This window comes from Mirounga angustirostris, unplaced genomic scaffold (genome assembly GCF_029215605.1).
Source record: "Mirounga angustirostris isolate CCGP_5_RB_7025 unplaced genomic scaffold, mMirAng1.0.hap1 SCAF_10, whole genome shotgun sequence".
In the NCBI taxonomy this organism is placed as follows: domain Eukaryota; kingdom Metazoa; phylum Chordata; class Mammalia; order Carnivora; family Phocidae; genus Mirounga; species Mirounga angustirostris.
The window spans coordinates 103,178,085-103,198,327 of NW_026991718.1; the positions used below are offsets into that span (position 1 = coordinate 103,178,085).

The window sequence follows — 20,243 nt, forward strand, 5'->3', positions numbered from 1 at the left end:
ATAACTCATTAAATAAAAAAGGAATGCATGGGTCCATACTTATTTAAATACATAAATTAATGGGTTAGAAGAAATAGTTCTGTCCCAAAGTAGAAAACCAACTAAGAAATGCTGAAAGAATGATGAAATTAGAAAATCATCTTATGACAGCCATCACTGTTATAACCATTTCAGACAAAAATCATGAATGTTAAAGTTAGTAGGTGAAAATTATGGGGGTAACAGGAAATTTATATAGTTTCATAGATTTTATTCATAAGATACTAAGTACAAAGGGAAAAATAATAGCTTTACAGTAGAGAAATACCACTTCACCAGATGGATACTACTTTAACCAAGAGATTAGAGTTCACAAAGTTTACATCATATATCAACATCACGTGCTTCCCGATATGATGTACTGAGAAGGGCACAATATCACATCTGTGGTATTCCTGCCTAAAATGTATCACTTGAAGCTATCTTGAGGAAACATAAGATATCAAAATTGAAGGACATTTTACAAAATAACTGGCATGCATTCTTCTAATATATCAATGTCAAAAAAAATGAGATGAAAGAGATGGGGCAACTCATGCAGCCCATGATCTGGGATTTTCTTTCACTGTAAAGGATATGATTGCGACAAATAACAAAATCTGAACAAGGTCTGTAGACTAGTTAATTCAAATATTAATTTCCTAATTTTGGCAGCTGTAATATGGTTCTGTAAAAGAATGTCTTTGTTTTTTGGAGATACGTACTGAAGTATGTAAGGTAAGGGACATCATGTCTTCCACTGACACTCCAATAGTTGAGGAAAACAAATTATACATACATGGGTATATAGAGAGAGAAAGAAAGAAAGAAGATATGTGGTTAACATGTAGGTAATCTGGGCGAAGGATATACAGGAATTCTTTGTAAAATTCTTGCAACTTTTCTGTACATTTCAAAACTTCGAAATAATTAAAAATAAACATACACACAAAACTCATAAAACAAACAAAATTCAGTTCTGTCTAATAGCAAATCTCCAGGCTCCATAATATACAACTTGTAAGGAACTCCAGCTCAAGCCCGCCTCAGGGGAAAGTGGGCCTGGTTAGCTACTTGCTCACTCATCCAGCCTCCTCACCACTCACTAGCTCCATTAAAGGCTCTTCCACAGGTGGAAAGTGAGGGAGGGGATAAAGCAAAGGGTTTTTGTCATACATGGCTGACAGAGTTGTAATTTGGAGTCTGTGCCCTTTGCTAAGGCAATCCTAAAGTGAACTTCTGTCTGGATATTTTTGGCACTCCTGCCCAGCATTCACTGCATTTCCTGTATGGGTGATGCCTCCCCTCGCTTTTTACTCAGCAGTACACCTCCAGCAATGGTCAGTTTTCTGTCTCAATTTGGCTGGGTTATAGCACCCAGTTACTCAGTCAAACAGTAAGTGTAGGTGTTGCCGTGAAGGAGCTGCATAGATGCAATTAACATTTACAATTAGTTGACTCTATATAAAGGAGATTATCCTCTGTAATCTGGGTGGGCCTGATCCTCTCAGTAGAAAGGCCTTAACAGCAGAATTGAAGTTTCCCTGTGGAAGAAGAGATTCCACTTGTGAACTGCAGGGACAGCTCTCACCCTCTCACCTAAGAGTTTCCAGCCTGGCCTTCCTGATGGCCTGCTCTGCCAGTCCCACAATCATATAAGTGAGCCCCTTGCAGTAAATCCCTTGCTCTATCTATCATCTATCTATCATCTATCTATCTATCTATCTATCTATCTATCTATCTATCTATCATCTATCTATCTATCTATCTATCTATCATCTATCATCGCCTATCTATCTCTACTACTGGTTCTATTTCTCTGGTAGAATCCTGACATACCTCTTTTCCAAGTATCAGGCCCCTGCCCTAAATCCCAGTGGACAATTGTAAGGGTTCATGGTGGGTCTCTTAAACCCCCTCTTCTCCCTTGCTCCCACCCCATACATTTGCCTTAAGAAAAAGTCACATATGATATCTGGTCATTCTTTATCATATATATGTTTTTTTGGCATCTGGAAATTTTGCTCAAAGTTTCAGCTAGTGTATGAATACCACTTGAACTGTTTCTTAATTGCACAAAACCCTGGGGGCACATCATCCTTGCTGGGGAAATGCTTATTTTATAGTAAACAGAAGATAAGGGAAGGCACTTTTTTTTTTAAAGGTTTTATTTATTTATTTGACACAGAGAGAGAAAGCACAAGTAGGCAGAGCGACAGAGGGAGAGGCAGAAGCAGGCTCCCCACTGAGCAAAGAGCCCAATGTGGGGCTCAATCCCTGGACCCCGGGATCATGACCCGAGCTGAAGGCAGACACTTAACCGACTGAGCTACCCAGGCATCCCAGGGAACGCACTTTTAAAATTTTCGCTAGGGGGTCTCAGAATCATAACTAGTACTGTAGTTGTTGTCTTAGTTTGGGTCCTTCCAGAAGCAACCTTGAGACAAGGGTTTAGGTATATGTATTTCAGAGGTGATCTTGATAAAGATCTGTAGGTGTGGGAGAAATGTGGGAGGACAGAGAAGGGAAAGTGGCCAGTGAAGGGTGTGTTATCAAATTACCACTGTGGGCAATGTGATCTTAACCTCTCAGGGGAGCTTTAGCAATCAGTAGGAATGCGCACTTCCAAACAATCCAACTAGGGCAGTGAGGGAGCTGGGGTGTTAATACACCATATCTTTTCAGTCTCTGGTTGAGAGCTGCTTCCAGGAGGCTCTCATTCTCACGTACTTGGGTCCTACTATGTCAGAGGCAGCCTTCCAGCATCCATGGAAGTCAGGCCTACTTCAATCCCAAAGCAGAGGAGAAAGGGGTGGAGTGCTGACAGCGTCTGCTAGAGGTGATAAAGTTTATCTGACCCAAGGTACCGGATACATACCAGTATCTAATACATACAATGGTGTGTCAGAAACAAACTCCTTACTTAATGGATTAAAACTACTTCTCTTCCCGGGGTGCCTGGGTGGCTCAGTCGTTTCGGCTCAGGTCATGGTCCCAGGGTCCTGGGATCAAGCCCTGCATCGGGCTCTCTGCTCCGTGGGAGGCCTGTTTTTCCCCTCTCCCACTCCCCCTGCTTTTGTTCCCTCTCTTGCTGTGTTTCTTTCTGTCAAATAAAAAAATAAAATCTTTTAAAAAAGAAAACCTACTTCTCTTCCCTACTATTAAATTGTTTTCATCAATTTCCACTAGAATTATAACTTTAGCAACATAATGACATACATCCTGTAAATTTTTTGTAATAATGTTATGTTTATAACGAAAACGCCATTTATTCCTCTACATCCTTAAAGAAGATTAGGGGGTTTATCCAGAATATGTAATTCATTGCAAAATAAAATACACACTTTCTAGATAGCTCAGAATATTTATAGTTGTTAGAGCAAAAACAAATGTTTGGTTACAAATTCTTAATTTGTGGATTGCTTTGACTTTGATGGAAATACCAATTTTCTCTGAAGTATGGTCCCTGGGCCTCAAAATGTTGACCGCAAGAAGCAGCTGCTGTGATTTAGGTCTTGAAGGCGGCTTCCAAGGCTTTAGCTTTTTCTGTGATGTTCTTCTGAAAGGGCATCATGAAGTCTTCAAAGTCCACCTCATAAGTGAACCTCTCTCGCCGCAGCTCCCTTTTTCTGATCAGCTCTGCTGTTGTGGCTTCAGGACTCCAGATCTTAAATAAATCACCATATTCAGAGAAGTCATGAGTAGGAAAGCCAGCAAACACATGGCAGTATGCAGATAATGCCCAGTATGGTTAATTCAAAACTATCAAATTTATTTCTAAATCTATTTTAACTTATGTTTTCCTCTTACATGATGTCAGTGGCTACATGGGCATCACTATTTCTGATGGTGACTATTTGGACAACTGGAATGCTTTTTAGTGACCTCTGATGATCCTCTGTTGTTCATTTTTAAGATGTCAAAAAAGGAAGTGATAGAGTTAGATCATTGGGGTTTGCTACCTTTATGTCTTATGGGGAAGTCCTGAGAAAATTATTTTCATAGTAGAAGGAAGAGGGGGCTGGTGGTCTCTTATTCAGCATGGTTTGATGGGCATTGGCAAGATCGCTCCTGTTTCCCAAAGATGTCTCCACCTCTTTAATTGTGGATGTTTTAGGCAGCTACTAAATAAATCTGGTGTTGCTTAGTATGAAACTCCCAAGTGAAATGGTAGTAAGGGTGCAGAGAGGAAGGTTAGGGTCTGAGAAGCATCAAGAAAATGTATCTATAGCATTTGATGACCAAATGGCTATAGGGAATGGCATTGACCAAAAAATAGTTTTTCAGGGACAATTAAAATGTCAATATAGAAATAGTAGGGGAAACTAGATATTGGAAGCTAAACAAGTTGGACTTAGTCAAAGCAGTAGGACCTGGCAAAAGGACACCTTCAAATTATAACTAGAAAGATAATCTCTGGATATTTGTTTGGGTGCTCTGCATAAAAAGTCTTTAGAAAATGATATTATGAGTTTATAACATGTTATGAAGGTCTTTCCAAAGTACTTACCCTCCGTGGAATAAATGTGATATCCACTTTCTTGGTATAACCACTGGTAATCAATGAATTGAGATAAACCACATTATCCTTACGCATTTTCTTTTCCTCTGATATGGTTGGTATGGTATAAACAGATGAAAGTGGTTCCTGGAAATGAGACAAAAGAAAAACCAACCCTATCAATTGCAAAAACCTATATATACTTTCTAATATTTGCCATTCTTTATCTTACTCTGAAGCCAAGAAAAAATTAAAATTAAAATTAAAATGTTACCATACAAACTATAATTTGAAATGAAATAGAATATTATTATAACTTTGGATGGGGAAAGATAACTAGTTGGCCTTGTTTAGCTCTACTTAATTAGTAGTATCAGAGACAGATCATACAAGTCTTCAAAATATCCTTGACCTATGGCCATTGATTAGAAGAATTAAATTATTCTACTAAAAAGATAATGATGTATGTAGTAGAAGCCTAGCCAACTGATCTTCCTTCACCTCTGGCCCCCCCTTACTCTCATCTTCCATGTTTATTACTCTCTACTGTTTATTGTCCTCCATGGTTGTTACAATCTTTTCACCCTCTCCACTTCTTACCACCTATGTTTCTCCAACCCTTTCCAATTTGATAACATTAGAGCTTTTCCTTTTTGAATTTCACCCTGTCTTATGTCTGCAAAGAATCTCCAGGGATCCTCTTGCTTCCCTAAAGAAGCTTCTAGCCTAGAAATACACTTGGGCTTCCCTGCTAATGACAAAGTCTTGCTCTCTCTGTAATCTGCCTGGGCAAAAACCTCAACCTTTTGCTGGTAGTTTAGAGGCACGCACATTATTCAGGATTACCAGGAACAGTCACTTTGGCACCTTTAAAACTTTCTGGAGTCATTCTGAGGGATATCCAAGTCACAAGTGGCTCGATATCCCCAGGGTTCAGTGGTAGTCATTAAAATTCCTTAGAAGGGGATGGGGGGGTGGAGCAAGATGGCGGAGGAGTAGGAGACCTGGATTTCGTCTCCTCTCAGGAATTCAGCTGGATAGGGATCAAACCATTCTGAACACCTACAAACTCAAGAGGAGATCGAAGAAAAGAATAGCAACAACTCTCTGAACAGAAAAGTGACCACTTTCTGGAAGGTAGGACGTGCGGAGAAGTGAATCCGAGGCGATATTCGGGAGGATAGACGGCGGGGGAGGGGCCTCCGTCGGCCGCTTCTGGCAAGTGATAGAACCACGGAGCACAAAATCGGAACTTTTAGAAGTCTGCTCCGCTGAGGGACGTCATTCTGGTGGCTAAGTGGGGGGTGGAACCCTTGTGGGACAGTGTGGTCTCAGGACCCTCGGGGTCACAGAAAGACTGGGGGTGCCTGAGTGCCGCAGAGCTCCCAGGTATCGGAGCGGGAAGCCAGCTGCAGAGACGGAGGCGAGGCGCGGGCTCTCAGCTCGGGGTCGCCATAAACCGTGATCCAAGGCACAGTCGGGCCACTGCTCCTCCAGCAGGGACCCAACAAGCGGCAGATCGGGGGAGACTCACCTTCTTCCCCAGGAGGAGCGGCGCGGGAGCGCACCGCAGGGATCTGCTGGGTTTGGAGACTCCACACCGAGTCGGGTGCCAGAGATAGAAACGCGCAGTCACAGGCCGGGTGAGCATGGAATGCGGCCGGAGACCAGGGAGAGGGGAGCAACTGACTCCCCACTGAGGAGCGGCCCGAGTTCTCAGCTCCTCCGGGGCGGAGATTGGGAAGCCGCCATTTTCACTCTCCGCCTCCAAAGCAGTACAGAAAGCTTGCAGGGAACAAAAGCTCCCGAGAGCAAACCCGAGCAGATTACTTAGCCCAGACTGGGCAAGGGCGGGGCAATTCCACCTCCGGCAAAGACATTTGGGAACCACAGCAACAGGCCCCTCCCCCAGAAGATCAGCGAGAACAGCCAGCCAAGACCAAGTTTACCGATCAATGAGAACGGCAGAACTCCAGCGCTAGGGGAATAATGCATATAGAATTCATGGCTTCTTTTACCATGATTCTTTAGTCTTTCAAAGTTAATTATTTTTTTTAACTGTCTTTTTTCTTTTTTTTTTTTTGAATTTTTCTTTTTCCCTTTTTCAACCAACATCTTATCAATCCCTTCTTTAAAAAACATTTTTATTTTTCATTTTTAGAGTCATATTCTATCCCTTCATAGTAGTTACCTGTATTTTTGGCATATATATATAAGTTGTTCTCTCTTTAAAATTTTGAGATAGTTTCTTCTAACAGATCAAAATATACTCTAAATCTCCAGTGTATGTTTTTTTTCTACTCCCCTGCCTGATCACATTCTCTCCCTTTTTTTTTAAATCCTCTTCTTTCTTTTTTCAAACAAATTATCAATTCCTTTTATAAATTTTTTTATAATTCCATCTTTACAGTCATATTCCATCCCTTCATCATATCAACCCTTATTTTTGTACATATATAAGTTTTACGTTCTTTAAAATTTTGGGAGGCACGTTCTTCTAACAGACCAAATACACCCAAAATCTAGTGTGTGGCTCTGATCTATATACCAGCCTGATCATATTTGATCACATTCTGATTTTTTTTTGTTTTGTTCTGTTTTTGTTTGTTTTTATCTTTATCTTTTTCTTTTTCTTTTTTTTTCTTTTTTTTCTTTTTCTTTTTTCTCTCTTTCCCTTTCTTTTCCCACTGCTTCAGCTCTTTTCTGATTTGTTTAGAGTATATTTTCTGGGAATGTTGTTACCCTGTTAGCATTTTGTTCTCTCATTCATCTGTTCTCCTCTGGGCAAAATGACAAGACAGAAAAAATCACCTCAACAAAAAGAACAAGAGGTAGTACCGACTGCCAGGGACCTACTCAATACGGACATTAGTACAATGTCAGATCTAGAGTTCAGAATCATCACTTTAAAGATACTAGCTGGGCTTGAAAAAAGCATGGAAGTTATTAGAGAAACCCTTTCTGGAGAAGTAAAAGAACTAAAATCTAACCAAGTCAAAATCAAAAACGCTATTAATGAGGTGCAATCAAATATGGGGGTGCTAACTGCTAGGATAAATGAGGCAGAAGAGAGAATCAGTGATATAGAAGACCAAATGATGGAAAATAAAGAAGCTGAGAAAAAGAGAGATAAACAACTACTGGATCACGAGGGCAGAATTCGAGAGATAAGTAATACCATAAGATGAAACAACATTAGAATAATTGGGATCCCAGAAGAAGAAGAAAGAGAGAGAGGGGCAGAAGGTATAATGGAGCAAATTATAGCAGAGAACTTCCCTAATTTGGGGAAGGAAACAGGCATCAAAATCCAGGAGGCACAGAGAACCCCTCTCAAAATCAGTAAAAATAGGTCAACACCCCGACATCTAATAGTAAAACTTACGAGTCTCATAGACAAAGAGAAAATCCTGAAAGCAGCTCAGGAGAAGAGATCTGTAACCTACAATGGTAGAAACATTAGATTGGCAACAGACCTATCCACAGAGACCTGGCAGGCCAAAAAGGACTGGGAGGATATATTGAGAGCACTAAATGAGAAAAATATGCAGCCAAGAATACTCTATCCAGCTAGGCTGTCATTGAAAATAGAAGGAGAGATAAAAAGCTTCCAGGACAAACAAAAACTAAAGGAATTTGCAAACATGAAACCAGCCCTACAAGAAATCTTGAAAGGGGTCCTCTAAGCAAAGAGAGAGCCTAAAAGCAACATAGACCAGAAAGGAACAGAGACAATATACAGTAAAAGTCACCTTACAGGCAATACAATGGCACTAAATTCCTATCTTTCAATAGTTACCCTGAATGTAAATGGGCTAAATGCCCCAATCAAAAGACACAGGCTATCATTGGATAAAAAAACAAGACCCATCGATATGCTGTCTGCAAGAGACTCATTTTAGAACCAAAGACACCCCCAGCTTGAAAGTGAGGGGGTGGAAAACCATTTACTATGCTAATGGACACCAAAAGAAAGCTGGGGTGGCAATCCTTATATCAGACAAATTAGATTTTAAACCAAAGACTGTAATAAGAGATGAGGAAGGACACTCTATCCTACTTAAAGGGTCTATCCAACAAGAAGATCTAACAATTGTAAATATTTATGCCCCTAACATGGGAGCAGCCAATTATATAAGACAATTAATAACAAAAGCAAAGAAACACATTGACAACAATACAATAATAGTGGGGGACTTTAACACTCCCCTCACTGAAATGGACAGATCATCTAAGCAAAAGATCAACAAGGAAATAAAGACTTTAAATGACACACTGGACCAAATGGACTTCACAGACATATTCAGAACATTCCACCCCAAAGCAACGGAATACACATTCTTCTCTAGTGCCCATGGAACATTCTCCAGAATCGATCATATCCTAGGTCATAAATCAGGTCTCAACCAGTACCAAAAGATTGGGATCATTCCCTGCCTATTTTCAGACCACAATGCTTTGAAACTAGAACTCAATCACAAGAGGAAAGTCAGAAAGAACTCAAATACATGGAGGCTAAAGAGCATCCTACTGAAGAATGAATGGGTCAACCAGGAAATTAAAGAAGAATTTAAAAAATTCATGGAAACCAATGAAAATGAAAACACAACTATTCAAAATCTCTGGGATGCAGCAAAGGCAGTCCTAAGAGGAAAGTATATAGCAATACAAGCCTTTCTCAAGAAACAAGAAAGGTCTCAAGTACACAACCTAACCCTACACCTAAAGGAGCTGGAGAAGGAACAGAAAATAAAGCCTAAACCCAGCAGGAGAAGAGAAATAGTAAAGATCAGAGCAGAAATCAATGAAATAGAAACCAAAAGAACAGTAGAACAGATCAACGAAACAAGGAGCTGGTTCTTTGAAAGAATTAACAAGATTGATAAACCCCTGGACAGACTTATCAAAAAGAAAAGAGAAATGACCCAAATCAACAAAATCATGAATGCAAGAGGAGAGATCACAACCAACACCAAAGAAATACAAACAATTATAAGAACATATTATGAGCAACTCTATGCCAGCAAATTCGATAACCTGGAAGAAATGGATGCATTCCTAGACATGTATCAACTACCAAAACTGAACCAGGAAGAAATAGAAAACCTGAACAGACATATAACCACTAAGGAAATTGAAGCAGTCATCAAAAATCTCCCAACAAACAAAAGCCCAGGGCCAGATGGCTTCCCAGGGGAATTCTACCAAACATTTCAAGAAGAATTAATACCTATTCTTCTGAAACTGTCCCAAAAAATAGAAATGGAAGGAAAACTTCCAAATTCTTTTTATGAGGCCACCATTACCTTGATCCCAAAACCAGAGAAAGACCCCATCAAAAAGGAGAATTACAGACCAATATCCCTGATGAACATGGATGCGGGGTACGTGCACCCCGATGTTTATAGCAGCAATGTCCACCATAGCCAAACTGTGGAAAGAGCCAAGATGTCCATCGACAGATGATTGGATAAAGAAGATGTGCTATATATATATATAATGGAATATTATGCAGCCATCAAAAGGAATGAGATCTTGCCATTTGCAACGACATGGATGGAACTGGAGGGTATTATGCTGAGCGAAATAAGTCAAACAGAGAAAGACATGTATCATATGACCTCACTGATATGAGGAATTCTTGATCTCAGGAAACAAATTGAGGGTTGCTGGAGTGGGGGCTGGGGGGGGAGGGATGGGGTGACTGGGTGATGGACACTGGGGAGGGTATGTGCTCTGGTAAGCGCTGTGAATTGTGCAAGACTGTTGAATCTCAGATCTGTACCTCTGAAACAAATAATGCAATATATGTTAAGAAAGAAAAAAAAGAAGAAGAAGAAGAATGTAGCAGGAGGGGAAGAATGAAGGGGGGGAATCGGAGGGGTAGACAAACCATGAGAGATGATGGACTCTGAAAAACAAACTGAGGGTTCTAGAGGGGAGGGGGGTGGGAGGATGGGTTAGCCTGGTGATGGGTATTGAGGAGGGCACATTCTGCATGGAGCACTGGGTGTTATGCACAAACAATGAATCATGGAACACTACATCTAAAACTAATGATGTAATGTATGGGGATTAACATAACAATAAAAAATTTTAAAAAAATTCCTTAGAAGAGGGATAAGGTGGGTAATGAAAGATTATGAGACCAAAATGAAGGAAAATCATGCTTTGCTTCTTTCTTCTTACCTTCCTTCCCTGTCTGAGCCATCTCATCAAATCTGTATGACTTAGAACCAAATATATACATATCCAATACCAGTTCTTTTTTCAACATTCTAATTGTATTTGGCTGAGTCAACTTGGTTTTTACATGGACTCTATTTGGAATGAGTACTTTTTAGAATTTTCAGTAATAGGAATTTCTTTGCTAGGTATTTTTTTTCAATGCTGCATAATAGTGCTGAAAATATGGCTTGCATATTATTTCGCCCATGCTGTGTAACAATGTGTAAATACTGACACTCTCCTACCCCTCGCAAGCTTTTACCAGTTACTAATGGGTAGTCGATCACTTTTCTTACCTCTTCTTTCTTAACTTCAGGGCCTTCAGTCTTCACTTTAGGAGGTGGCTTGCCTTTCAGTTTTTGATTTTCTGTTGGTTTTGGCAAGTTATCCAGCTTCTCTTGAATCAAACTAACTATTCTATAGTCAGCATATGCCTTTGCAACATCCATGGGAGTATGTCCTGCTCAAGACATAAATTCAGAGTTGCAATAAACAGACTGATAATAAACCATGCCGAAAAACCTCAGCGCATCAGCCTCGGCATGTGGCAGTAAGGGTGATTACTACAGCCAATGGTTATGTGCAAGGTCACCAAGCTAGATCAGCTACTCTCTAAGGCGGACCCAGCTCTGAAATCTCATAGTTTAAAGTGCCATTTACTAACAACACAACGTTTTCTTGTTAATTTTTTTGAGCATGTTTCTTAAAAAAATGGATAAGAAATATTGGTAGAATATTTACATTTGGATATTTGATTGATGGTTCTCTTCCCACCTTACACACATTTCCTTTTGTGTGACAATTTTACACCATCCTCCCCTTTCCCTGATACAAGGATGTATATTCAAAAAGGCCTGGGGAAGCTGGTAGTCACAGTGCTCTATACAGATGGCTGGGTATTATGACAACTGTAATATCCTCAGGCAGGCCTGAAACAATACTACCAGTGACCCAGGGGAAGCTCAAAGCAGCCAGAAAAGTTAATGCTCTCTCCGATCAAAAGGAAGCAATGGGTTCCACTGTAAGAAAATGACACCTCCAAGCAATGAGGTCAAACATTTATTCAAATGCTTATTTTTCAGGTTGTATATTTATGACATAAGATGGGCCCCTCCTATTTACTTCCCAGGGAGAGCCTCAAACTCAGGAATTGTGTTGTTCAGCTTTAGAAATAATCCAAATTCTACAGTCTTTAAAATTATGCCACTTCCTAGGGACTTGGTAGTTATGACAGTGTGATAACCCAAGGTATAGTCTGAAAACCGGTATAAGCCCACAAACCAATGCTTCCTGGGCCACAGTGAAATAAGTAAGAAATTAAGAGTGGGCATTTAGAAATTTTTGGATGGATTTGATAGAATTTTCCATCACTTTAATCTAGTGATTAAAAAAACCTTACATTTTATTTCCCCACTTCATTTTCTAGTAAATCACTTTTTACTGTACTTTACAAAAGTATCCATCCATGACAGACTGCAAACATCAAGAACCGGTCCTTTCACACCAGTGACTTGAGAGGAACTGTGTATGAAACCAACTTCCAGAACATTCAACTTAGGCTTGTGGTTGCAGTAGCGACTTGTGGGGAAATGCGATCTTACAAGAAGAGAACCAGAAGGGGTTTGGAATCTAACGTAAATTCTCCTCTTCTGACCCGAACCACCACTCATGCACCCACGCACCTTTTCTATTTTCCAGCTGGAATTTAGCGCCGATATCAAGAAGGTACTTTACGGTATCCAGTCTACAGCTCTCGATGGCTCTAGTCAAAGGGGTGGAGTTGTTGATTGAGACCGCATCTATCACTGCTCCAGCTTTAACAAGAAGCTCAACGATGTCTTGTTGGCCTGCATGGCATGCAAAATGAAGTGGGGTCCACAGGAAATTATCTCTTGCATTAACGTTAGCCCTAAAAAATAAGATAGATGCACAAGCTAAAAATGTTGCTTGTTCCAAACACCAGAAGCTGGAAATGCAAAGCAAGATTTCCTATTAGTGTTATCAAGTTGTTCAACTGTAAACCAGGGAAGCTCTAAATAAAGTTAAACTCTGTGCCATAATTTTTCTTGACTCGTGCTCCGCATTATCCGACAGTCTTAATTTGCTTTGCATGCATATATATATATGTACATATATATATATACATACACATTTTGTTTAGTTTTAAAAGGCACTTAGTTAGATCCCAGGGGTTACACTTTTTTGCAAAGATTAAAATTAAGGAAAATTATGGGGCTCCTGGGTGGCTCAGTTGGTTAAGCAACTGCCTTCGGCTCAGGCCATGATCCTGGAGTCCCGGGATCGAGTCCCGCATCGGGCTCCTTGCTCAGCAGGGAGTCTGCTTCTCCCTCTGACATTCCCCCCTCTCATGCTCTCTCTCTATCTCATTCTCTCTCAAATAAATAAATAAAATCTTAAAAAAAATTAAGGAAAATTATATAACTGGATCTAGTGAAGGTAAAAGCTGATAGGAAATTAAAAAGTCCTATTATTTCATTCTGTGTCTACTTTCTCTGCATGTCATAGATTTTTAAATGCACCTCCATTATTAAAATTCTAAGCATGAAAATGTATTATTTTAAATGTTAGTCCTTTTTAAAAATTCACTGTCCAAAAGTTCAAATTCTCATTAATTACTTTATACCCCCTCTTGATAATATACAAATCTGAATGCTTCTTTGACCTTGACCGTTACAGTAATAACAATAATACCCTTTTATCAAATATGCAATTACTTTGCTTTACATATTTTAACTCATTTAATCTTCAAAAAATCTGCAAGCTGAATCCTAGTAGAGCCCCATTATAAAAATGAAAAATGTGACGGGGCACCTGGGTGGCTCAGTTGGTTGGGCGACTGCCTTCGGCTCAGGTCATGATCCTGGAGTCCCTGGATCAAGTCCCGCATTGGGCTCTCTGCTCGGCAGGGAGCCTGCTTCTCCCTCTGACCCTCCCCCCTCTCATGTGCTCTCTCTCTCTCATTCTCTCTGTCTCAAATAAATAAATAAAATCTTTAAAAAAAAATGTGAGACACAAAAAAGAAACTTATGCCAGGTTATTCAGCTATGGTAAGAGAAGGAATTAAACCTGAGTAGTTGCTTTAGAAGTTCAGTAAAAATGTCATGCTTGGATATTTTAAAGATATTTACAAATGAACCAAGGAAAAGACTGCTGCTTCTCGAGGAGGGAATGAGACATGCCCTAAGTCATCATGATCACTGTCCCACTTGTTTGAATTTGCTAGGATCCCCACACATAGGAGACAGATTAAAAAGCCATGCGGAAAATGAATAAGTTCTAGAGATCTATGCAATTCTGTGATTATAGTTAATATTGTACTGTACGCTTATAACCTGTTAAGAGGATAGATCATGTTATCTGTCCCTACCACAATAAAAAGAAATTCTTTCACTGGGCTCCCTGCTCAGCAGGGCATCTGCTTTTCCCTTTACCCTTCCCCCCCTCCTCATGAACTCTCTCTCTCTCTCTCTCTCTCTCTCTCTTTCTCAAATAAATAAATAAAATCTTAAAAAATAGTTTAAAAAATTCTTTCGGGGGGCACCTGGGTGGCTCAGTTGGTTGAGCAACTGCCTTCGGCTCAGGTCATGATCCTGGAGTCCCGCATTGGGCTCCCTGCTCGGCAGGGAGTCTGCTTTGCCCTCCGACCCTATCCCCTCTCATGTGTTCTCTCTCCTTCTCTCTCTCTCAAATAAATAAATAAAATCTAAAAAAAAAAAAAATTCTTTCGGTAATTTAAAATAAAATAAAAAGTGACTCCACACCATGTAGATAAATTCCTAGGCAAAGCAACTTCATGCATAGTTACTGGCAAACCATCTCTGGGTACACACATTCCCAGCTTCCCATTAGCCCACTTTCCCATACAAGATCTATCTGTAATCTCGACGTCAGGAATGAAGCACTTTCTCTGTCCTAAAATTCTGGAGTTGAATGTGAATTCAACCAAGAAGACACACCCTTTTTCAAGAAGAAACTTGACGGCATCTATGTTTCCCGTGGCACACGCAGTCATTAGCGGTGTTTTGTAGTAATTATCCTTCATATCCACAGGTATTCCTGATTCAAACGCCTTTTTCAGAGAGGCCAGGTCTCCTGCCTTGGTGATGAAGTTGATATTTGAAAATACCTTCGGTGGATCATCGATGTACCAGGCAGAGTCATCCCGGACGGGATGTTCGGGCGGCCCGTCTCGGTTAAACCGAGCGCTATCTGTTACATTCTCGTAGGTTTCAATCATGTAATAGGGCGGCCCGCCGTCACCCCGGCGGGGAAATACATGGTCAGGGATGATGCAGATTGGTAGGGGCAAGACGAACTTGCCTTTCTTTGGCGTTTTGGCCATCCCTTTCTTCTTCTTCTTAGGCCCATAGGATCCCAAGACGTAAGACTTACTCAGGTACCTGGTTCCTTTGAAGAAATCATTAATGTTGACCCCAGCTCCCCGCAATTTCTCATGATACTGAGCTATCACAGCCAGCTGTTCTGGGGTCGCGTATTCTTGCCTCTCCTCCAGCGTCAACACGAAGTCCTCCTTGCTGACCGTCCCATCGCCTCTGTCCACAAACGACAAGGCTTCCCGAAGGAAAGTCTCGTGTTCTAGCGACCAGTCGTGAAGTCTCAGGGCCCAGAGTGGATTTGGATCTTTGGCTCCCGGCCGCGCCAGCTTGTTAGCGGTGCGCTCCGCCCGCCCTATTTCTTTGCTTGCTGCTTTGAAGCCACCTTCCTTGGCCACAGTCCTGGCTGTTTTATGGTCTAAGTTCTTCCATTTCAGGTCACATCCTAAAACATGAAGCATCACTATCATGAATAGGGCCTAGGCCCTTGCATGACTCTGCAAATGACATTCCTGCAACCATTTTCGTAAGCTTGAACTACGGGCCAAAAGTTTATCCCTAAATTATTTGTATAGAGCAATGAACCCATTTAGCTATTATAATTACAAAATTAAACTGTGAATTTTTTTTTTTTTCCTGTGAGCTTCACTTTGGTGAATTCTGAGGGGAATCTGTTTCCAGTTTATATTCTCTGCCCCTAAAGGATTGGGACATGCATCCCTGTAGATACTTGAAACAGATTTCATATTGGGATACTTGCTAAGGAGACTTCCTGCCAAACAGGAAAAGAATAAGGGTGGCATTTGAATTTGGAAAGAAGCTGGGTTCAGACAGCTTACAAGGCCCTTAGGAACTCAGAATGCTGTACACCTGCTTCTTTTTGAATGATTATGACTGCAAATCTGTGTACCATCTTAAACTATATTTATCTGTATTCTCCACGAATTCAATGTAATTTACATCGACCTGCTGTTTTGTGATTGCTCATGTGAACAACCCCATACAGGACAAAGTCATTCATTCATTAAATCTGAAAGGACTCTAGTATTACGTTTGTGCAAAGTAGGCATTAAAATCCATTTTCCTTCTTGGACCCTTCCTTAAAATGATGACACCAACATTATATGTAAGTATTCCTCAAATAAATAAATTTCTCTAAGTGCACTGGGGAGTCTACTTAGTGCCACTAGGAAGGCTGTGCTGTCCGTAAGTGTCTTAAGATATTAAAAATCCATTATGTATATAAATAAGTCAGACTATGAAGAAGCTCTTTCTAGTGTTTTGAATCTAGAAGAAGGCTCTTCTGTGTCTTTGCCAATATCACATAATCAGAAAGATTGCTACTCAATCAGTATGTCCAGCAACCAAATATGAATGCAGCTGCATGCAAAAATAAAACATGCCCCTCCAATACTTTATAGTTTTATTCCTTGTCAAAAAGAAAATGAGTCACCAGTGCTTTTTAAGATTAATACTTCCTTTGGCATTGTCAAAACTTAAAACTTTATATTAAGACTGACAATTTTACTAGTGGTAGAAGAACTCAAAAAGAGTCTCATGACAATGAGGATTCTAAAATGTCCATATTGAACAGTTTTAAGAACAGTGACTTATTGAAAAGGGGACCTGAGACTGATCTTGATAGCATAATTCCATAGCAATTTCGAGAATGCTGTCTTTACTTAGCTTTTTTGCTTATTCAAGGTGTCTGGGTGTTTATCTACCATCTCCCAAGCCACTCCTATATTCACCCCTAAGGATCAGAGGACTTTAAAGGTGTTTTATCTTGCCTCCTTCTGCTCCCAGTTTCCTCCTAGTTAGAAACCTTTATGTGGATAAAAGACTCCAACATCCCAGCTTAAAGATCTGAAGGCCCTTTTCTTCTCCTTTTGCCTTGGGATTTTTTGTCTCCTCCTCTATAATTAGTAAAAATAAAGATCCATTCATTCCCTTTGTGATGTATGATCTGCGGTCAAACGTACTCAGCTTACAGCTGGTGTGTGCTGCAGAGCACCAGCCAAAGGCCCAAGAGAAAGAGAAGCCTCATGGGGTGCTTCCCCAGAAGTGCTCCAAACTCCTAGCTTCTGCCCTTGGATACAGCACTCGCACTGCTTACGGGGACTTGTAAATTGTTCCAGCAGCAGGACCAGGGGCAAAGGAGGAGAACACTGAAGAAGATAGTTTAATGTGGCAAAAGAATTCAGCCTTCACATTTAAGTATAGAAGACACTGAATCCAGGGAGTTTGCTCAGAAATGAGCATTTCATGGCTAATGCATTGTTTGTTGGGGCTCTGATTGCCTTAGCTGGACATGTAACTGATCACACTTCTGCTATGGAACTGGGTCCCCCACCTTGATCCAGTGAAGTGGTTGTTACTTCCAAACATGCTACAGAACTTAGAATGCTTTCAGGCCCTTGTTTTAGAAACACGGTGTAGTCTCATGACTCTGCCAGGAAGATAATACTTTTCTGCATCATTGGGAAAGCCTTTGGCATGGCCCAAGCTCTGACTAAATGTGTTTCTCAATTTGCTTTTTGTGACTTTCTCCCAGGAGTACATAAATAACAGAGTAGATGTCTGGTGATGTTTGTCCCTATAATGAAGTGGTCAACATGTTAAAGTTGAAGAAGCTTGTCTTAATCTGGACAGATCTTTAGTTCTTAGAAATATACAGTGTTAAAAATGTCAGAATAAATTGCTGATAGTGACAGATTTGAAAACAAGACTGATGAGACAGTTTATGGGGGCAAAAGTTGCATTTGATATATTTTCCTTTATTTGTTAAAAGTGTTTATTATTTGGGGGGCTGGGGGGAGAGTACGAGCTTGTATAAGTTCATAAAAAGTAGAAGTGAATCAGTTATTACACTCTTAGTTATACAGGCACATTAGTCTTATTTATATTAGTGGTTACAATACAGGATCTCTAAGCCCCAGGGACTTCTAAAATTCTCTGCTCTATTCTAGAATTGTAGAATAATAGACTCTAAGTTTTTGCCTATTTCTCAAACTGGAAAAAAAAGAAAAAAAACACTACCATAAAGTTCAGCAGAATGCAGTTCCACTCCTAACGAAGAGTTAGAAACTTTTTTTAAATAAAGATTTTATTTATTTGTGAGAGAAAGAGACAGAGCACAAGGGGGGTGTGGAGAGGCAGAGAGAGAAGCAGACTCCCCCTTGAGCAGGGAGCCCAACACGGGCTCAATCCCAGAACCCCGAGATAATGACCTGAGGCAAAAACAGATGTTTAACCAACTGAGCCACCCAGGCGCCCTGAGTTAAAAACTTTCAATGTACATCCAGTCAGCATGTAATTAACACCAATTTGATCCACAAACTTAATTAGCTAATATTACCACTTTAAGGAATACATTAAGCTATACATACATATTTCATATTCCTAAATTAATAGTTACATAGAAGCTTCAGGAAAATCTAAAATATCACTTACCTTTCAAATTTTCCATGAAAATTTTCATTTTATTTCATATTTCTCCCTAAAACATTTCTCCCATAATTTCAAATTATTTAGAAAAGTTTATCCTTTGCACTTGATACAATTGAACATTTTTTAATAAAATAGTTAAAATTTCAGACTAAAAGACATAGTTTTCAATATTCGTCCTTCAGATTGATGTCAACATTTTTTTAAAAAGGAGTTTAATAACTATAAGCGTTTTAATAATTAGTTGACCCATGAACAATCCTGTTTAGATTTTTAACAATAACCTAAAAATATTTGAGAATGTGGGTTTTCATCACTTTAAGACAAGATTCATGATTTGACAGAAGGTAGAGTAAGAAAAGATTCTCAATTTTCTTTCTACGTATATAACTGATGCTCGGCTATTGAAAAAGATAAGCAACTGACAAGTGACAGGCCCAGATTCTCTGCTCATCTACAACATGGGTAAATCATAAATACTTTAAGCATAAAATTGCTAGGCAATTTTACCTCGTTGAGCTATATATTTACAGCAATCTGCAAAACCACCCATGGCAGCATAATGAAGTGGTGTGTTCCCATTCATTGATATCAGCCCCATGTCTCCATTGTAAGCAAAAAGAAGCTTCAATATCTGCAAAAAAAATTGTAGATATTGTAGAGGAATAGCAATGTACATTCATTGAATGAAGACTGGCACCTAAACGTGTTCTCCAATAGTTACTTAGGCTACATGTGGCTATTTAAAATTAAATTGAATTAAATAGAAAACAATTTTTAAAAATCCAGTTCCTTAGTTTCACTAGCCATATTTGAAATACTCAAAAGCCACATGTGACTTCTATATTACACAGCACAGATTTATAACTTTTCCACATTGCCAAAAGTTCTATCAAATAGCGTTGATCTAGAGGTTAGAAAATTCTATATTCAGCTGGGGCATGCCATCTTAGTGAATTCTAGTAATTCTAGAAAACATCAGCCTATGGGAAATATCATCAGGGAAGCAAATTCTTAACCACATGTGACTTCTATTGTGCTGTAGATTTTTATTGCAGGGGGAGAGACCGAATGACAAAAACAAAGATAATTGTTAAAACTCAGAAAATTGAGTAAAGAAATTTTAGATGTAATTGAGAATTAAGAAAAAAAAAAAAGGAGAGCATTGGTTCCTATTTCGTTTCTGCAACGTCACTGTACCTATGAGATATCCTTTGCTGGTATATCCAGATAACCAGAATACTGAAGAGTTTAAAATGGAGGTGAGTCATTAGATGCACACAAAAAATCAGGGAGATAAAGGGGCACCTGGGTGGCTCAGTCGGTTAAGTGTCTGCCTTTGGCTCAGGTCATGATCCCAGGGTGCTGAGATCGAGCCCTGCGTCAGGGTCCCTGCTCAGCGGGAAGCCTGCTTCTCCCTCCCCCACTCCCCCTGCTTGTCTTCCCTCTCCCGCTGTGTCTCTCTCTGCCAAATAAACAAATAAAATCTTAAAAAAAAAAATCAGGGAGATAAGAGTATGTTGACATTGTTCTCTCTACAACTGGGCCATGCCGGACATATTATGAAGAGTCTAATATGTAATAGAGGCATAAAATAAAGTAGTCTTGGTTGGCAAAACTTTTAAATTGCCATAGTTAAGAATACAGAAAAACATGGTTAGTAATATTAAATGCATAAACTTGGCAAGCCAATA

At 39.8% G+C, this 20,243-nt stretch overlaps 1 protein-coding gene across 3 annotated transcripts in view; it reads right to left on the minus strand.

Moving 5' to 3' along the window:
- Positions 1–229: 229 nt before the first annotated feature.
- The window catches only part of ANKEF1 (ankyrin repeat and EF-hand domain containing 1), a 32,934-nt gene continuing 12,920 nt past the window's right edge, over positions 230–20,243 (minus strand). For all 3 annotated transcript variants that reach the window (XM_054510009.2, XM_064572825.1, XM_045885400.3), the window contains 6 exons: positions 19,060–19,183; positions 14,725–15,547; positions 12,430–12,656; positions 11,044–11,207; positions 4,529–4,666; positions 230–3,685 (listed from right to left, as the gene is read on the minus strand). In XM_054510009.2, the coding sequence (XP_054365984.1) occupies positions 3,527–3,685; positions 4,529–4,666; positions 11,044–11,207; positions 12,430–12,656; positions 14,725–15,547; positions 19,060–19,183 (1,635 nt within the window). In that variant the 3' untranslated portion in view covers positions 230–3,526. The remainder of the gene's footprint in view (positions 3,686–4,528; positions 4,667–11,043; positions 11,208–12,429; positions 12,657–14,724; positions 15,548–19,059; positions 19,184–20,243) is intronic.